The sequence below is a fragment of the Cucurbita maxima genome, unplaced genomic scaffold (assembly GCF_002738345.1).
Source record: "Cucurbita maxima cultivar Rimu unplaced genomic scaffold, Cmax_1.0 Cma_Scf00024, whole genome shotgun sequence".
Lineage (NCBI taxonomy): Eukaryota > Viridiplantae > Streptophyta > Magnoliopsida > Cucurbitales > Cucurbitaceae > Cucurbita > Cucurbita maxima.
Genome location: NW_019272040.1, coordinates 3,065,410 through 3,083,606, shown reverse-complemented (window position 1 = coordinate 3,083,606; position 18,197 = coordinate 3,065,410). Strand labels below are relative to the sequence as shown.

Below are 18,197 nucleotides of genomic sequence, written 5' to 3'. Positions count from 1 at the left end.
TTGAATTTTTGTTAAAAGAAAAAAATAATAATAATTCCCCTAATACTATCTACGCCAAAACGAAAGATTTGTCCTTTCTCAACCTCACCACTTTCACCTATCATAGGTTATTTGTCGAAATAAGCTTTCTTAATCGACCTATAATTCTTTCTAGAGGAACAAAGTTCACCATTCATCTTAAATTTCCCGTACAACCAACTCTTTCTATACAACTAAGGTTAAGTTTCAAGTTTATACTCCATTTGATTTTCAGGTAGGTTCGGTTTGTGTCGAGTTTCCGTGTCTTTCATCACTCAGACCACATAGAATTACATTCTCATACTGATGAGACTAGATAATATATTTCAGAAAATCTAACTTTAATCATAAGTTCTACACCGAATAAGATAGATGCATCATAAGCTAAAGCAAAAATAATTGGCTTAGCATCTCTTAGCATCTCAAAGTTCATATTATATACATAACACCTCAAGTATCCCATACACTGACCAAAGCATTTCTATGCTATAACACCTCAATTATCCATGACATTTCTATACTATCCATATATATCTATGACAACCATATATTCATCTATATCTATATATATCTATGACATCGAAAGCAAAACCGAACTCCACATTTCCAGTTTTGGGAGTTCCACCGACCCAAAGGAATAAAATTGAAACAAGAACAAAAACATGAGACATTATCCTAGAATTGAGGTAATATATGAAAACAAAATCAGAAGAGGATACTGGGCGAGTCTCCAATGAGATGACAAATCCATAGTGACAGAAAAATCGATTGAAAGGCTTTCATCCCTTCTGCTCTTGCTTATATACAACATTGAGGAATCGGTTCGGCTGCATCCTGCAGCACAGCCATCCTCTCGGAGACGTCGGCCAGTGATTTGAGGTTGCAGGTTATTAAGGAATGGACAAAGAAACATGTCTCCTCATTGGTGTTCCCCTTGGGCACATCCACGACAAATGACTCTACTACTAACGTTCCCGGCCTTCCATCGATGATTTCGGGATGGACAGTGATAATCGAAGCATAGTTCTGCAAAGAACTCAGAATCTCTCAAGGATATTAATTTTCAGATGTTCTTAACTTGTTACCTAACTTGCATTAGTATTTGAAATATCAGTGATAATCGAGTTTATACTAGAAAAGAAGCTCATGTGTTTGAGAACCAGCAATGTCAATTCCTTCTCAATTATCTTTAGCACTTGCTCGTTAAATTCATCCTAACTTATCCACCTAAACTAAGATTTTTATGTTCAGAAGCAGTTCAACAGGGGAGTTTAGAACATCTACCAAACAAATTTATGAAAAGCAACCGCTAAAAGAAGACATTAAGAACAAAAGAGAGCAATACCTTGAGCCTGTGATCACCACCAACAATCTTGACACCAAGAATATGTTCATCATCATCAAGAAGCTCCAGCCTCTCAGTGCTGGTAGTGGCAGGAAGCCCAGATTTAACATTAACTTCTCTAAGACTCCCAATTTCAAGGCTATCTCCTCTAACCACACACCGACTGACAAAAGGCTTGTACCTCTGCGGCCGATCGAAGCTCCTCACCAACGACCATACCTAACAAATCAACAACAAAATTTACAGACAAATCACGTTTTCATTTTCCTTCATCGAAAATGAAATAGTTGACAGAAATAGAGGGAAGTGCTGAATCTACGACCTAAAACACTAATCTAGGAATAAGGATGGGAAAGAAACAGAAACAAATTGAAATTGAGATGAAAAAGACGGAGGATCGACGTACGAGGTGAACAGGAGCTTTGATGCGCTTGAAAACGGCGGAGGAGCACTGGTTGCCTGCCGGATTATGTCTGTGGTGGCTCTGAATGTACTGCGACTCCATGGATTTGGGTTGAAGATGATAACGAGAAAAATGGGTGAAGGAGAAGGTTGAAGAAGCAGAGAAGTCTGACTTTTTTTGCCTACCCAATGCTCTGCCGACAAATTCCCCCCTTTTCCTTTTCCTTTTATTATTTATTATCTTATTTAATTTCATATTTAAATTATATAAATTTTTAAATTTATATTTGGAATATTTTTAATTTATGTCTAATAATTATTAACTTTGAAATTTTATTATATCTTGAATTCCTTCAAGAAATTTTGGTTTTTTTAGCTTAAATGAATGAGATTGAGGTCGAGGCGAACAGTTAAGTTAAATATTTTCTCATTGGGGATTCTCATGCGATCTTCTATTATTTCTACGCCTACAACTCTTTATTTAAAAAAAAAAAAATGGTTGCTTAACGTGTTATTTTTGTAATAAAAAGTTTTCATCTAAGAATTTGATATTACTTCATTTAGGGAAAGGATGACGGTGATCTCAAGCTCGATAGCTACAAGCATTAAAATATAATTTTTTCGCATTAAGATTTTACCTTATATGGGTGAGGCATGACCATAGGTGGTGAGATGGAAGTAGATGGAACACAAAAGATTTAGTGGTGCCAGGTGTTTGATTATTTATTGCCACGTGATGTTCAAAATCTACGTGGAGGAAGGTGGTTGGGCCATTTCATTTACTCAAGGACATAAAGCTATATTAATCCTAGCCCTTTTATGTATATTTGCTGACTCTATTCTAGAACATACGGTTGACTTTGTTCTTTATAATGGGGTTGAACAGTTGACTACTCTATTCTCTAGAACAGTTGAATAGTTGACAATATCCTGGTTTAACATACTGTTGTCTCTGTTCTCTAGAAGGTTGAACAGTTGACTCTATTAGAAGGTTGAACAGTTGACTCTATTCTGATTAAACATACTATTGTGTTGTCTGTTCTTTAGAACAGTTGAACATAGATGAACATAGACGTTGGTTGACTTACTTGAGAGACAGAAGTTTTTCAACATACTTATTAAGAACCCATGTAGGTCCGCGATTTGAACATACATTGTTCAACATTTTCCGAAGTTTAATTGGTTGACGCCAAAATGAGATGAGCATAAAATGATAAGTTTAGACAAAAAGGATGTTTGAATGCTGCTGCTGCTATCATTACTATTCTGTCAATGTCAAAGTCAAAGTCATGTGCAAAACGGAAGGAGTTTGTAAAACAGGTTAAAAAAGAACAAAAAACTATTACAAAGTGAAGACTCTAAATTGGCAGTCCTAATGTAATGTATTTTTTTGTGACAGTGACAGAACTCCCAAGGAAACAAATCGTGTTGTAATGACATGGATTTCTACATTCTAACTTCCATTAATCGAGCATCTTCTTCATCGTCGTCTTCGTCTTCTACTCGCCCGACACCCACGACCTCCTTCCTTCACCTGCCACTTTTCTGTCCCTCTAAATGGGATGGATTTCGCTCTTTAATATACATACAAACTACCCGTGCGCCATTGGTTTGTCCACGAGAACCTTTTTTTTTTTACCCGGATGATGCTTCACTTGACAAGCCGAGTAAGAACGAGCTTTCAGAGACCTCGTCCACTTGTAGACACCTACCTCGGTTCAAAATGCAATAGGCAGGCAGATCAGATCACCCTCAGCTCGACCAAAAGTTCCTCTTTGATATATTTATTTGCCAAAACAAAACAAGGGAGAATCCCCAAATGTGGATGCCCTTGGAGGAAAAACAGTGCAAAGGGTAGGGGGTTCCTGATGCGCATTGCTCGTATCGGCGGTGCACGCCTATGGCTCCTGAGATGCTGCAAGCTGCAAGTAGAATCAAAGTATGCAACCAACACAGCTCGACAGTCATGTCATACCTTCTTTTTCAGTTGATGCTTTCCTATCTTGGAAAATAGTTCGGTCGTGAAGGAAATTGAGCTAAGGCTACCTTGGTAGACGAGGCGAAGGAGGTTCTTCGAGAGGAGTACGTTGATTCGAGCTACCATGAAACCTTTGATCCTCAAATGCTCTACTCATTCTGCCTCCTTCATTCATTTGAGGCATTTCGTTCATGTTAGAAAAACCTACAGGTCCAAGAGATCCAAACTCAAGCTGTTCTGCAGGTGAGCCATACCCACCATTATGATCCAACGGATAAAACATCACAACAGAGGGCATAGAAGGTCCATTAGAAGACACCACGCCAGGATTCATGCCTGGTAGTGGATACATGCCATAAGTCATACTAGTTGTACCACCCTGCGTGGAGTTCGGGCGGAGCGGACCATTCTGGGAAGGATAAGTCATGGAATCATGTCTATGTGAGCTCCATGCTCTTTCAGCTCGATTCTCACTTGAAGACAAGCGGTCTAACCTGGAATTCGGCTTGTCAACTTGACCACGGCGACTAGAGCCTCGTGATTTTGGATTGATGTTCAAATTCCCTTCTCTTTCACCATGACTATCACTTCTATCGTAGCTATAGTTTCCTCGTCTAGAATTTGACGAATGTCGTTCCCGTGCTGAGGCCTTCTAGAAAAATTAAAAGAAGCGAAGTAAAAATCTCAAAAAGGAAGACTAGCATGCTAGGTATAACTCAAACCATTCAAGAAGGCAAGGAACCACCTAACCAGTACAAACAATTGAACAGCAAACATAGTGCAGGAACAAAAATGCAGAATTTTTCAGCCAGAGAAAAGGGAAACAAAAGAAAAACATGAAACAAACAAATAGTAATTAGTTGTCTTCCTAGTTTGTTTTTAAATGAACTTATTCGATATAACAATAGGAACGAAACGGTGTAGGTGTTACTCGAAGAAACTGTTCATATAACAGCTGAACCAAACAAATCATTAAATAAGGGAAGAAGTTTCTTACAGGAGTTGGCAAGTATGTTCCAGTCCCACTGCGATGTCTCGGAATTTCATCAATGTAATGCTGATATATATTCGGCCTGTTAGAAACGGACTGGAGAGGAGCAACAGGAACTAAACGAGACCCATAACCCAGAGTAAATAAGTTCATGTTGGCTGAAAGAGGTCTTCCAGGACCATCCCATGGAAAACGACCCTGTAGGTAGACAGGAGGTACAACTACAGGTGAAGGATAAATCACAGGTGAAGGATGCCGAGCGTTCTGGCAAAACCGCCCGTATTGCAAATTTTGCCAATGACTTGCAAAATCACTATTAAGAATGTCATATTTGGGATCTGAAGATTCAGTAGAGGAAGACCCTTTCACAGGATTAGAGATGGTTAAAACATCAGGCTTATTATGTCCTTCGGAATCGGTATTCTGAGCCGAATCAACATTATCCAAGGATTCCTCCTCGCTGAAATGACTAGTTGAAGCATCCGAAGTTCCCGTCTCTGATGGAATATTATAAACTGGAAGCATTGTAACAAACGGAACGGGCGGCCCTGTAGGATAAAAGGCAAAAGGAACCACCCCAGAATTGTCCCCAGCTCTTTGTCTAGAACCTTGGCCCAAGAGCATTGGAGAAAATGGTATTAGTGGATCTGACCCAGGAGTATGGGGTGGTTCAAGTCCAGTTATTTGATGCCTTGTAGCATGCATGGATGCAGCCATTGATTGAGGTCCACCGCTTATTTCGTCCATTTCGTTACCTATAGTTGGTAGGTGATTCCAATCTTTGCTATCTTCATCAGTCGCGATAGATGAATGTTCAGAAACATTTTTGCCTTTCCCATAAGAGGATGACAGCTCAGAGGTATTCGATTTCCATCCCCGTTTCTCCCTAGATGATTTTGAGGCTCTTGAAGGCAACTCGTCCCAAGAACTTTCGGTGGTGGTCTTATTTCTTAGGCCACTAGATTGTGCGGGAGTGGTCAATGGCCTAAAGGACGATGGTTTGTCATCATAACCTGCTTCATTCTCTCGGTCGTCTTGATAAGCATTAGCATTAACATTCCCATCCTTAATTGCCATTTGATTTTCTTTCGCATGCTTTTTATGGGGAACAGTAGTACTGCCAGATGCTGACATTCGAGACGAAGGAACATAGTTAAGACCTCCAGAAGTTGACTGCTGCTTATCTTCTGTCTGAGACACTTCGAATCCCTCATTCTCCTGATCGAACCCCACAGTAGAACTTCTATCTTGCTCATGCCAAAAGTCTTGATCACCCTCTCGTGAATTAATTTCTACAGAACTAAAATTTTCATTGCCCGAGTCAATGCCATCTTCCGAACTTGTTAATCCCATGCCAGGGAAATACTGAGTCAATGGAGAAGGAACAAAACCTTGTGGGAAATGCATATTTGTGCCCCAAGGAGTCTCAATCAAGGGAATATTGGTGGGAACCATACCTCCCAAGCTCCTAGGAGCGTACCCCATAGGGGCTAAAACAGAGGAAGGTAATGGAAGAGGTAGGTGACCTGCCGTAAAGTTCAGTGGCAGATGAACATGTCCATTAAAATTAAGGGCTGAAGATGAAGCCATCAAGTTAACAAGATCTTGCTCCTCTTGATGCATCGCCAATGTCCCAGAAATAGAAGCAAAATCCTCACCAACGGTCCCTGGGCCAGACTCATTCTGGAAACTGTTTGAACCACAATTGGAATCACTAGCAGCATCAATGCTCTGACGGGATGGCATATGTCTAACCGTAGAAGGATCGTCGGTCGAAGACCTCAAGTGGTTTTCCACATTATCAGATTCTAGGTTCTTCCTCCTGCCGGCATCTGTTCTGTTAGAATGGCTTTTTCCACTTTCAGGAACTCTGTTACGCCTTGATGGAGATGAAACTTCACTGTAGGTGTCGGTAAGCTCTGGGCTAGAACGTGTCCTCGCAAACAGAAACCTTCCCTGTACATCATTCACAAGGTTCTCCGGTTTGGAATATCTCTGACTTCTATCTATAACGTTACCATGATTGTAGTTCATTTCTTTCCTACTAAGATCAGAGGACCTTGAGTTGTTTGAGCTGCCAGAACTCCTTTGTGCTTGATTACGAGAAGTTGTAGCAGCGTCATTTCTAGCTGCACTTTCTGTGGGAGAATTACCTTGAAGGGAGTACACAGTATGAGAGCCACGCGACCAAACATCTTGGGTTTCACGACCAGAAAAGTTTTCATTTCTTTTGCTGTTTGATTTATTTCTGAGATTCAAAGAACCATAAGAATGCTCTGATAATCTCCAGTACTTCAACTCGGTCTTTGGAACATCCGGACGTTGACCACTGCCATGTCTCTCCCACGTGTTCAAAAAAAATTGGTTCAATTCCAAAAGGATGTCTTCTCTGGGGCATTCAAACAATCGTGCCAGTCTTTTAGCTCCAAATGCAAATGCACTGCGTATCCTGAAGAAGTTACCTGGGAAACACATGTACCACAACTGAGGTTGATGCCAGCAGTTACAAAAACAAAGCAAGCAGCAGAAGAACCATGCATTTCTATGATAAACATGAAGCACTTGAGCAAAAAAATAGTTCATAAATCCATTCACCACAAAAATGGATATGAGTACATCCAATCATCATTCAAACTCATAAAGAATATTGCTTGTTCATTGAAAGGACACTCTATAATTAACTATCAAAGCCAAATACATACAATACTAGCAACGATATGTTAGGCTAACAATAGTTGAAATATATAAAAAAAATCATTATGAAAGATCACATGCATATATGCAAGGGGGGTAGAAAGAACGAGGAAAGCACGATTTCGTGGTACTATGTGTAGAAGAGAGAAGTCAAATTCTCAAATTAGTCTAGTAAGTTCGGTATGGCGCATTGTTCACCCTAATCTTTATAATTATCATTGATACATATAACAGTTCGGTATAACAATCTAATCATATCAACCTTCTAACTTAAAATGACAACAGAGCCTGGTCGAGTTAAAAAATTATGAGTTGTAATGAGGTTAAGCCACAGTCACTTAACATTAATCAATAACAATTAAGACCAAAAATACAAGCCTACCATTCTTATCCTCATTTTAATGCCTAGAAATACCAACTCTCTCTTGGTGAGCAACTAGCTTACTACAAGAAATAATGATTTCTGCACCAACAAGAATAGATTGGTACCAAAAGGTCAAAGGTTTAGAAGTTCATACCTTTGCTTACACTACGCCCAAGGTTGTTGTTTACACGCAAAGGATCTATTACATTAAAATATTTAGAAACAAAAGGCTGCCCTTGATTCTCATGGCCCCCGGGAAAAACAGCATATACCGAACTGCATGCTTCAAGAAATAACTTGTTGAGAAGTAAATCTCCACCATCTCTACGTGGAGGTTCAGCTGTAAAAATCTCAAACACATTAATGAGTGATATACCTATCAATAGAATAAATATTAATTTATCATAAACTTCAATTACAATGTACCTGTCACGTCTGGGAGGGAACTAATAGGTACAGGACCCCATAGGCTAACACAAAAATTATCCCAGTCAAACTTGCTAAAGAACTCCAAAAAGCGATAAAGGACCTGAAATGCCACAGAAACACTTGCACAGATTGGTAAATGAATAAAACCTACAAATCGAATGACGGAATAAAAGAGTAGTAACCTCTAGGGGACCAGCAAAGGGATTGTTAAACACATGAAATATGTAGAGGACCAAGGTTTCCAAAGCATAAGTAGATATAAGCCCATGGTGTGCACCCAATATTCGACTTTCATAATAACACCATGCTTTGATCAGTATAATGCTTCGCTTGAACAAGTGGCTTTGGTTTATTAAATGGTCAACCTACAAAACCGGAACAAATATATGAGAAGTTGAAGATATGATTATAATCCTCAATCGTCACTCTACAGCATTTTTGTAAGTTATAGCTGATGAAAGGGCTTAAGGGCACGGTCAATGAGGAAGCACCACTCACCTCCTCCAGGAAACAAAGTGTGCACAATCCACCAAGCTGGTCAAATGAGATGTCTACAACTATATTTTCCACAAGGCACTTGATTATCTTAACCTGCAAAACGTATAGAAGTAACATAAGCCATTAACGTTATAATTCATGTGAAATACCATCCAGCGTCAAAAGTGTATTCATAGTAATAACAATATATAATCACGCGTGGAAGCTAGCTAATCAAAAAATGATTATAAACTGTTACTCTAAAACTAATAGTTACAGGAAATAGTGAAGAACTACAAAATTTTAAAAATAGCTCAATGCACATCCATGAACACCATGGTTTAACAACATACAAAAGGCAAACACGCAAACACCCTCTTAACACATGTTCACGAAAGCCATACATGCCAAAACACATCAGCAGAATCATCTACAGCATCTGCTAAGTAACGAAATGTGATAATTGAACATTCAATTGTAAATCAACATTACGCCATAAATCGAGTTACATGGACATCCTTCTGAAATGTGAAAGATTATGCAGAATAATTAATTTAAGACTCTGAAAGAAACGAAACAACAAAGTATAAGTATGAAATGACTGCCCAATAACTATTCCCTGTTTCTTATTAAATCGTTAAACTTTCTTCCACTGAGATTATTTCATCAGCAGTAGGGATAAAATAAAATTGTTTAAAAATGTGTTTTAGACGAGGACAAGCACAAGAAAACTGCATGCTTAGACGAGCCTACTCAAACAATCTTAACAGATTCCGATTTGATATTCAGACATTATAACTATGTTCAACTAACGCTATTTCCGAAGTACTTAGTTGAACTATCATAATTTAATGAGAAACCAATTAATATTTTAATCTTTTAGAAGGCTGGAAATACCTTATAGTGTTCTGAAAACTACATAAATGTATGCTGGTTCTATGAAAATTTCAATAGTAATAAAAAATAGTTGGAGGTAGACAAGAAATTAAATACTAAGATAAATCCATTAGAGGTAAAACTGAACTGAGATGGATCTACCTCAGCTTTAATGTATTGAACTTCTTTTACACGAAATTCAGCATTCTCGTTCTTCTCCTCACTTTCAAGCATATCCCGAACCTGATGAGCCCATGTCTCCTTCAAATTGTGATTCCGGCTAAATGCTGTTAGGTCAATATCTCCATCAGGCAAATATGTTTTCAAGGGAACAGACCCAAATGTGAAGACCTGCACGTTTTAGTCATAATTTGAGCAAAAATAACAGTTGAACAGAAAAAATTACATTACGTAAAAATTTTGTAATTATGAATAAGCGTGAAAATAAATCCCTAACGTGCACAACACAATGTAACCCAATTTCTCATACTTTTTTTTATTAGATAAGCCATGAATTCAACAAGAAAAACATAGTTAAATTGATACAACACCAGCCCATTTGACTTGAAGATGAACTTATAACCAAGACTAGAAAAAAAACAGTGCAAGGGCAACCATATTTGTTCATAATGGCTTCTACATATTATAATGTTAATGACAATTGGTAAGATCACAGCATCATTTTTATGAACTGAACCATATCATAAAAGGTAGTGATGCACTAGACAGATAAACTATTTCAAAAATATAACTAAATAAGATTTTTGAACACAATGGCTACCGATCTTTTAACAGCATATGGATATTGACAAACAAACTACTAATAACAAGTACTTATCACACACATTCAAGAAAGTGATGTACTACAGAGCACATTAACCATAAGAGACGCTTAACCACATTTCCATATACCGAACAACAAACTGGGGTTTTTAGATGCCATTGCACCTGGCAAGGGAAGCATTTCATGATCAGTCGTTGCACATAGTCTGCAACGGCATTTCGCCGGTCTTCGGCAGGAGGATTGGGCTGAATGCAGGCAATTAGCTCGGCGGTTCGCGCCTCCGCCTTCGACCATCTGTCTGAATCAAGAACGCGCATGACTGTAGCTGCCTCATCAGGCAATAAACCGTTGGGCAATAGCCCACTTGGTGGCTGTGCCCACCCCTCATGTTCGCCCATGCAAACCTAGACTTTCCCACAAGTCAATTAACTCTACGACAATTAGACCGCCACAAAGAAGAGATTATATCTCTTCCTCCTTAATCCAAAAACAAACAAAACAACAAGCAGAAAATAAAAACTCTAAGAGGGGAGTAGCTAACTAAAAAGAGATTGAAATTAAAGAATTTCCCCAAACCTTTTGATTAGGCTCTTAACAGTCAAAAATGAAACTTCGAGTGGCCGATAAACCAAACGCGATACAATTCCTTCCCCCCTGCGGATTCGTTCGCGTTTGAAGTTAAAAATTGCCAAAAGCATAATCAATCCGAACAACCATACAACAATCCTGAACGAAAATTTCAGGATCCCCAAGTTAAAAATCAAATTTCCCAGAAGAAAAACATACCCAATAGAAAAGAAGAGAAACCAAGAAGACACCCAAATCTAATCTAGCCACGAGGAGGAGGATGAAACCCTAGGAAATGGATGCCACAAACGGAAACCCTAGAAGGAGTTAACAAAAGGGGCGGTGTAATATGAAACCCCAAAACACAAAAACAAATCCAATCCCAAAAATGTCGGAACTGTCGGCGAATCAAAAATGAAGGTCAGAACTCAGAAGGGTTGGCAGATAAAGAAGAAACAAGAAAGTTGGGGCACAAAGTAGAGGGAAATGAATGCTGAAGAAGGGCGGATCAAACACAGAAGATTAACAACAACAACAACAACAACAACAACAACAAAAAAAAAAAAAAAAAAAAAAAAAAAAAAAAAAAAAAAAAAAAAAAAAAAAAAAAAAAAAAAAAAAAAAAAAAAAAAAAAAAATAGGGTTTGTGAGAACGAAAAGATAAAAGAGAAAGAAAGAAAGCAAAAGAAGGGAATCAGCGATAGTGAGTTGGGGAATTGGAATATGGGATTGAAGAGAGAATGCCATAAAAGAACGGTTTTGACGTTGGAGGATGATTGTAAATTTGAGGTTTTCCCCCAAAAAAAATTAAAAAAAAAATTGAGGTAAGATTCAACGTTTTAAAGTAAATTTTATTAATAAAAAGTTTGAATGAACTACTCGAATAACTTAAACGGACCTAACTCGTAAACTTTATGACCGTAATGAAATTGCTTTATCGATCGGTTCAAGAGTTTATCGAGCTTGCAGTTTAAAGGAAATCTTTGATTCGAGACAATTTACCTCGTTCAAAAAAATAGATAGTTCAACCATAACTTGAATAATTTAGTTGGGTCTGAAAAATGTTACAACTCAACCCAATCCAGCACGAACACCCGATCCAGGCCCATTGATTCTAATTTGTCGGGTCCATAGGTATGCCTGGTCTAAAAAGAGAAGGAAAATAAAAGGTACATTATCATAAAAATTTGGGCTATTTTTTTATTATTTTATAAGATTTTTTACTTTTATTATATGCTTTTATCTTTTGTTGTGATTTGTTTTATACGCAAACATTTAGGTATTTAACTGATATGCTAACTAAATATATATTAAATATTAAGCCTCATTAATTATATTCTATAATTAATCATATATTTTTTAATTTTGAGATATTTATGATGCACTTTTTTATATTATAATAATATATTATCATTCTCCGATGTATTTAATAATTGACATAATATAATATATTTAAGATAAAGTTTTTATGTCATTAAAAGTTTCACCGTGACATCAAAATATGTCATTTATTTGGAATTAGTTATCTCATTAACATTTTAAACTTTATATTCAAATTTCTAATGATTTTATAAATTAATATTTATAATATCCCGTATTCTATTAATATTTTTGAATAAGTTAAAACAATTTTAAAAATATAAAAATCAATACTTAAAATAATTCAATCTTTTAATAATAAATATTGAGATTGATTATTAATCCTCTTACTAATGCCTCTTCCTAGAGCTGGGATTTTTGAATAAACTATGGAGTTAATAAAATTTAATACAAATAAATATCAGATTGATTATAATAATAAATAATAAATAATTTTAATTATTGAAAATTTAATTGTACTTGTGAGTAAAAAAAATCATTTATTTAATATTTTTTAGTTAAATAAATTAAATATGTAAAGTAAATTATTTTTATTCATTATAATAAATAAATAAATTATAATAATGTTGTTAAATTAATATTAATTAATTAGGTTTATTTAAAAAAAATGAAGGGATGGGTAAAAAGAAAACCATTTACAAAACCCATAGATTTACATAGATGGATGCCTACTAAAATTTTTTAGTACCATCAATTTTAAAATTATAATTTCAATATTTAAAAATAAATAAATAGTTATTTTACATATGTGATGACAACCCATTGAATGTCTAATCAAAATTCGGTAGAAGTATTTATGTACTGGTTCCACACAAATATATTGATTTAGATTTGCATTGTTAGATGAAACACGACTCTCTACAATAGTATGATATTATCCACTTTAAACATAAGCCTTTTTAGTTTTGTTTTAGGTTTCTCCAAAAGGCCATAGAGATTGTGTTCTTCGACTTTCATCATTCAACATGAATTGTTGAATGAATCTACTATCAAAGAGCCCTTACGTCTCCTCGATCCATTTTCTAATAAATACATACAACTTTCATCAATATTGTCTAATAGATTAGGCAAAAATGTTCAAAAATCCCTTTAGAAGAGCTTGGGATAATACAAAACTAAAGAATCTATTCTGGAATTGGAAGGTTTCAAAGGCAAACCTATAGGAATATATATATTTAAAACTTCAAGTTTTTACTCATTTAAACCACTACAATCTAAAACAGAATGAATTACATCAATCAGCTGAAAAAAAAAACAATCGTTTCTTATTACCTACCACGCTTACTGGCGCCCAAGAAACGTTTACTCTCAAGTTATTTCACGCGCAAGCCAGGGACATTCTTGAGACCCATCTTCCCAAGTACTAGTTTGGGAATGGCAGGAGGAGTATCCAGTCCCATGCTTCGACTGAACTCGTTGGCAAGTTCGACTAGCCGAAACTTGTCCCGCCCGACTGTCTTGTTTGAATTGTAGTAACCAAGCCATGCCTGGTAAGCTGCTTCCTTGTTCTTCATCTCAACGTGGGCTAGAGCACGTTCCACCTGTTCACATTTGAATGTTAGGGGTTCTCAAAGATACTTCTTTATTGATTTTTATTTCGTTATTCAGAAAGGAAAAAAAAAAAAAAAAAAGAAACATAAGGAAATCGACCTTTTTCTTTGTTTCTGGATCGACTAGGGGCAATGGAGCTTTTGATATAGGCAAGTCTTTAACTGTAAACAAAAAGAACTCTTCCCAAGGTGCTAGCAACAATATGCCTTGCCCTTCTTTGCCTTTGCGTCCAGTTCGACCAAGGCGATGAATATATTGTTCTCTATCAGAAGGCAAACCAACCTAAAGGGAAGGAGCTTTTGAATTCAGCAGATGATTCAAAGTACAGTCCAAAAAGGCTAAGATACAAGTAAAAGTAGTACTGACCATAACTTACTCATCAACATGTGTTATGTGGTCAAACGAGAAAGCAAATTACCTGTATGACAAGGGTCACATCGGGATAATCGACTCCACGAGCTGAAACATCTGAAGTTACAAGGATGAGGCCCTTCGACTTTCTGAACTCATCGGAAACTCTGGTCCTGTAACTCTGTGGTTTCCTAGAATGGATCTCTCTAATGTTCAATTTCAGCTCACCAAGAAGGTCGGCAACCATTCTCGTGACCATAGCAGTTGTGCAGAATATAAGAACCTGCATCCATCAAGAGAGAGTATTTTCTAAACAATTAACAAGTCTACTATATCATTTGATTTTGTTTCACACATTGGGAAGATTTTGAGAATAATAACTAGGAATTTCCCATCGTCATTACAACAGATCAAGAAACCACTAAAATTGAGCTATTGGTATAAATTTGTTGGCCATGATTGAAGTTGATACCTTATAGTCAACGTCAGAAGCAATATGTTCTTTAAGAGTAGCATAGAGCAGACTAAAATGCTTGTCCAGTGGAGCAACTATTTGCATCTGTCTCACCTGAAATGATCCAGCAGGCTATTATATGATCAAATTCATTAAGATAGTATAGGGGCCATCCAGTTGGTTAAGATATGTCCTACCTGTGCATGCGTCTCCTCACTTCCTTCTTGAATAGTATTGACAAATTCATGATCTCTTCTCAAAGCAATGTGACTGATTTGGCGGACCTTTATTGAAGAGGAACGTTTAGCATTTCAGTATTTGCTTGGATTCAAATGAAGGGGTTTGATAAGAAACGGCACGGTAAAAGAAGTAAATAAAACACCTCTTCTGGAACAGTGGCAGAAAATAAAAGAGTTTGCCTCTGTTTTGGAACTGCAGCAATAATCCTCTCGATGTCCTTGCGAAATCCCATGTCTAATAAATGATCGGCTTCGTCAAGGACAAGGACCTTCACACCCATAAGTCTAGTAGCAAAACCTGGAGTGTTCTCTATATGATCTTTTAGCCTTCCAGGAGTTGCAACAAGAATCTGCAGTTCCAAGTTTGTGAACGTCAAAAATTATTGCCATCATCATCTTTTCATAATGATTCACTTAAATCAGAAGCTCACTGACCAAATTGATTGTATCTAACCAGCTCAAGTGAATATGCAGCATTCAGTAGTAGTAGTAGCTAGACTAATTCCAATATACTAGGCCACTTATTATCTAGATATTCGGCTTGCATAACATTCAGGGCAATGACAATAATTATGCCTACGAATTCAAACAGTTGGAATAGTCTCTACCTGCAGGCTACTGTGAGTTAGAAAACCTAACCTGGCAAGGGTTTGCTTGCATGCGTTTCTGTTCAAGGGCAAGTCTTGTACCTCCTATTACAACTTGAACGCCAATAGCTGGGTGATACTTCAATAGAGTATTAGCTTCTGTGGCAGCCTGTGTGGCAAGCTCTCGGGTAGGGCATATAACAAGAACAAGAATTGGAGGCCGCCTCTGATCACTACCAGTAGGTGGAGACTTCACAACAACTTCAATTGAGGGAAGCTGAAATAAAGAAGTTGAAAAGTTGATAGCGTCTAAATTTGCTTGCAGTATCATTCCAGGTGAAAAAATGAATAAAAGTCATGCTAACTAGCAACTGCCGCTGGACTCCTTTACATTGGTCCAATTTCATAATGGAAATAACGTGTATTTCAGATGTTGGGCAATGATGACTCAAAAACTGAAGGGAAAATAAACATAATTAACTAGAAAATAGTTTTTTTAGATTAACTCAACGATAAGAGCAACAATGGGCTAATCTCTTTGGAGCACAAAGTTGTTGATGCTGCCTTTCAGTAACTTGTATGACCATTCTATTAAACTTCTTTCTTTTTATTTATCAAATGTAAATGACCTTTTGCATAGGATAGTCACGTAACGTACCAAAAATGCCACAGTTTTTCCGGTCCCTGTTTTTGCTTTGGCAAGAACATCCTTACCTAGAAACACAAGTGCAATTACCAGTAAGAAGAGTAACTAGGCAACAAGATAAGGAAATTAAGTACATGTATGGTTGTTTCAGGGATGCACTGAATTGCAAATCCTTATGAAGGTGCTCAATGAACTGTCCAATAGACAATTGAATTAATCAGACAGTATTATTAATTTTGGAAAACAGGAGTGAATGATATTGATCTACATTAAGGACGCAAAATATTTAAACCCAAGCACCTTAGGAAAAGAATAAAACCTTTCAGTATTAGAGGAAGTGTAGCCTCCTGTACTACAGTCATCTTCTCATAACCAGCATCCTTGATACCCTTTAATGACAATGGTGATACCGAGCACTGATCGAATCTGCAGGCATGAATAGCAGTCATGCATCCATTTAGGCAGGGAAATTATTTATTTTCACTTGCATTGAATAGTTCTTCCCATTTTGCTTCCTACTGTNGGGGGGTGAAGATGCAGACTGAAAAAAACTTGTGGTTCCCAGTTCACAAAAGATTGAAATTCTCAATTGTTTATTGGGGTTCTGTCATAATATATTGTGGTTCCCTTTTGTGACTCAGATATCTAGCAAGAAATTAGGGAATTCTGCACTCGTTCTCTCTTCTGTTTTGGACTAAATTTCTAAGTCCTTGTTCTAACCCCTAATTCCTCCTGTTGGATAGTCCTGGATTTCTTATCTACCCGATTACTTTCAGAAATTGAAACGAAAACATGAAAGATCTCGACTAATTGGTAAAGCAAGAACAAGCTTAGGACAACAGAAATCATTGGATATAGCCCATTGCAGTTTCAGTGCAATTAATTACCTAGTTTCACTCAAATACGAGCCAGAACTTCCTGGAGACTTTCGTGGTTGATCCATGTCGCTCACGTTCGCCCCAGATGGGAACAAAGCACTAGTACTTTTTCTCAATAGAGAATCGTCTTCATCTTCATCGTCGTCGCTGGCACTATCTTCATCGCTGAGAAAATCCCTAACACCACTTTTGATTATCTGTCCCTCGTCATCGTCGTCGTCGTCGTCTTCTTCTTCTTCTTCGCTTTCACCTTTACCTACAAAACGGACTTGTTTCGTAGAATCCCTTCCACCTCTCCCTAAACTCTCGCGACCTGGAATCCGTGGATTTTTCGAATTAATTTCTCTCGTCGAACGTCCTCTTCCACGCGAAGAATCCACATCCTCTCTACGAAATACACGACCATTGCTGCGGGAGCGGAAGTCTTCTCTCTCATCTTCATTCTCGCGATTGGGTCGCCGAACATTCCGCGAACTCCTCGGATACGACTCCATTGAAGGGCCTCGAGGACTCCGACGCTCTGACGACTCCCGTAACTCGTACGACGGTCGATCCCTCCCCCTCTTCAACGGTGGCGACTCCCTCTCCCAATCCCTATCTCTTCCCCTTCCTCTACCACGCCTACGGTCATCTTCCGAATCTTCATCGCTCGTGATTCGCCCACGAAACGAGCTGGGCTTCAAGTCACTAACCCAATCGCTAAGTTCAGACTCATCCTCAGCCAGACTCTTAGATTCCCCAAACCTTCTTCTCTCGGAGCCCCTAGCAGCGGCGCTCCGTCGGACTCCATTGAAACTTTGCGAAGAGCGAGAAGAGAACGACACGGAGGCGTACTTGAGCTTGAAAGGGAAAACGCGAGTGAAAATGGGGATTGGTCGACATTGCCGAATTGATGGTTCGAACTTCATGAGAGGTAAACGTGTAAGAGGATGGTGGAGGAGATGGAGGCGAGGGAGGAGCTTAATAGGCATAGTAGAACCTCCAACTTCCCGGTCGAACAGCAGCTACCGGCGGCGGTGGATGGCCGCAAGAAAGCTTCGTATGGAGAAGGAACAAGAAAAGCTAGAGAGGATGGAGCATTAGGGTTTAAGGGTTTTGCAGGGAAGGATGAGGGTTTAAGGGTTAGGATGGATGGATATGGTAACGACGGTCACAAATACAACGGCCAGGTTGTACCATCGTCACG

General features: G+C 37.9%; 3 protein-coding genes across 8 annotated transcripts; all 3 read right to left on the bottom strand.

Moving 5' to 3' along the window:
- Positions 1–398: 398 nt before the first annotated feature.
- LOC111498192 (abscisic acid receptor PYL9) lies at positions 399–1,983 on the bottom strand. The gene is made up of 3 exons (XM_023149336.1): positions 1,770–1,983; positions 1,364–1,582; positions 399–1,044 (listed from the first exon to the last, which is right to left on the bottom strand). The coding sequence occupies exons 1-3, from the start codon at positions 1,866–1,868 to the stop codon at positions 817–819; spliced, it is 546 nt and encodes a 181-aa protein (XP_023005104.1). The 5' UTR covers positions 1,869–1,983; the 3' UTR covers positions 399–816.
- A 1,015-nt stretch (positions 1,984–2,998) lies between these two features.
- On the bottom strand, positions 2,999–11,501 carry LOC111498083. 6 transcript variants are annotated; one of them, XM_023149147.1, is made up of 10 exons: positions 11,145–11,501; positions 10,935–11,012; positions 10,523–10,835; positions 9,737–9,925; positions 8,720–8,812; positions 8,404–8,586; positions 8,219–8,321; positions 7,947–8,132; positions 4,741–7,196; positions 2,999–4,395 (listed from the first exon to the last, which is right to left on the bottom strand). In XM_023149147.1, the coding sequence occupies exons 3-10, from the start codon at positions 10,754–10,756 to the stop codon at positions 3,808–3,810; spliced, it is 4,032 nt and encodes a 1,343-aa protein (XP_023004915.1). In that variant the 5' UTR covers positions 10,757–10,835; positions 10,935–11,012; positions 11,145–11,501; the 3' UTR covers positions 2,999–3,807. The 6 variants fall into 6 exon arrangements, with proteins under 6 accessions (XP_023004915.1, XP_023004916.1, XP_023004913.1 ...); XM_023149148.1 differs by having other exon boundaries at positions 10,523–10,762; XM_023149145.1 differs by having other exon boundaries at positions 10,935–11,501.
- A 1,844-nt stretch (positions 11,502–13,345) lies between these two features.
- LOC111498099 (DEAD-box ATP-dependent RNA helicase 31-like) lies at positions 13,346–18,167 on the bottom strand. Its single transcript, XM_023149177.1, has 10 exons — positions 17,021–18,167; positions 16,453–16,559; positions 16,146–16,201; positions 15,540–15,764; positions 15,044–15,250; positions 14,859–14,945; positions 14,680–14,775; positions 14,275–14,490; positions 13,956–14,138; positions 13,346–13,846 (listed from the first exon to the last, which is right to left on the bottom strand). The coding sequence occupies exons 1-10, from the start codon at positions 17,980–17,982 to the stop codon at positions 13,619–13,621; spliced, it is 2,367 nt and encodes a 788-aa protein (XP_023004945.1). The 5' UTR covers positions 17,983–18,167; the 3' UTR covers positions 13,346–13,618.
- Between the last annotated feature and the right edge of the window lie 30 nt (positions 18,168–18,197).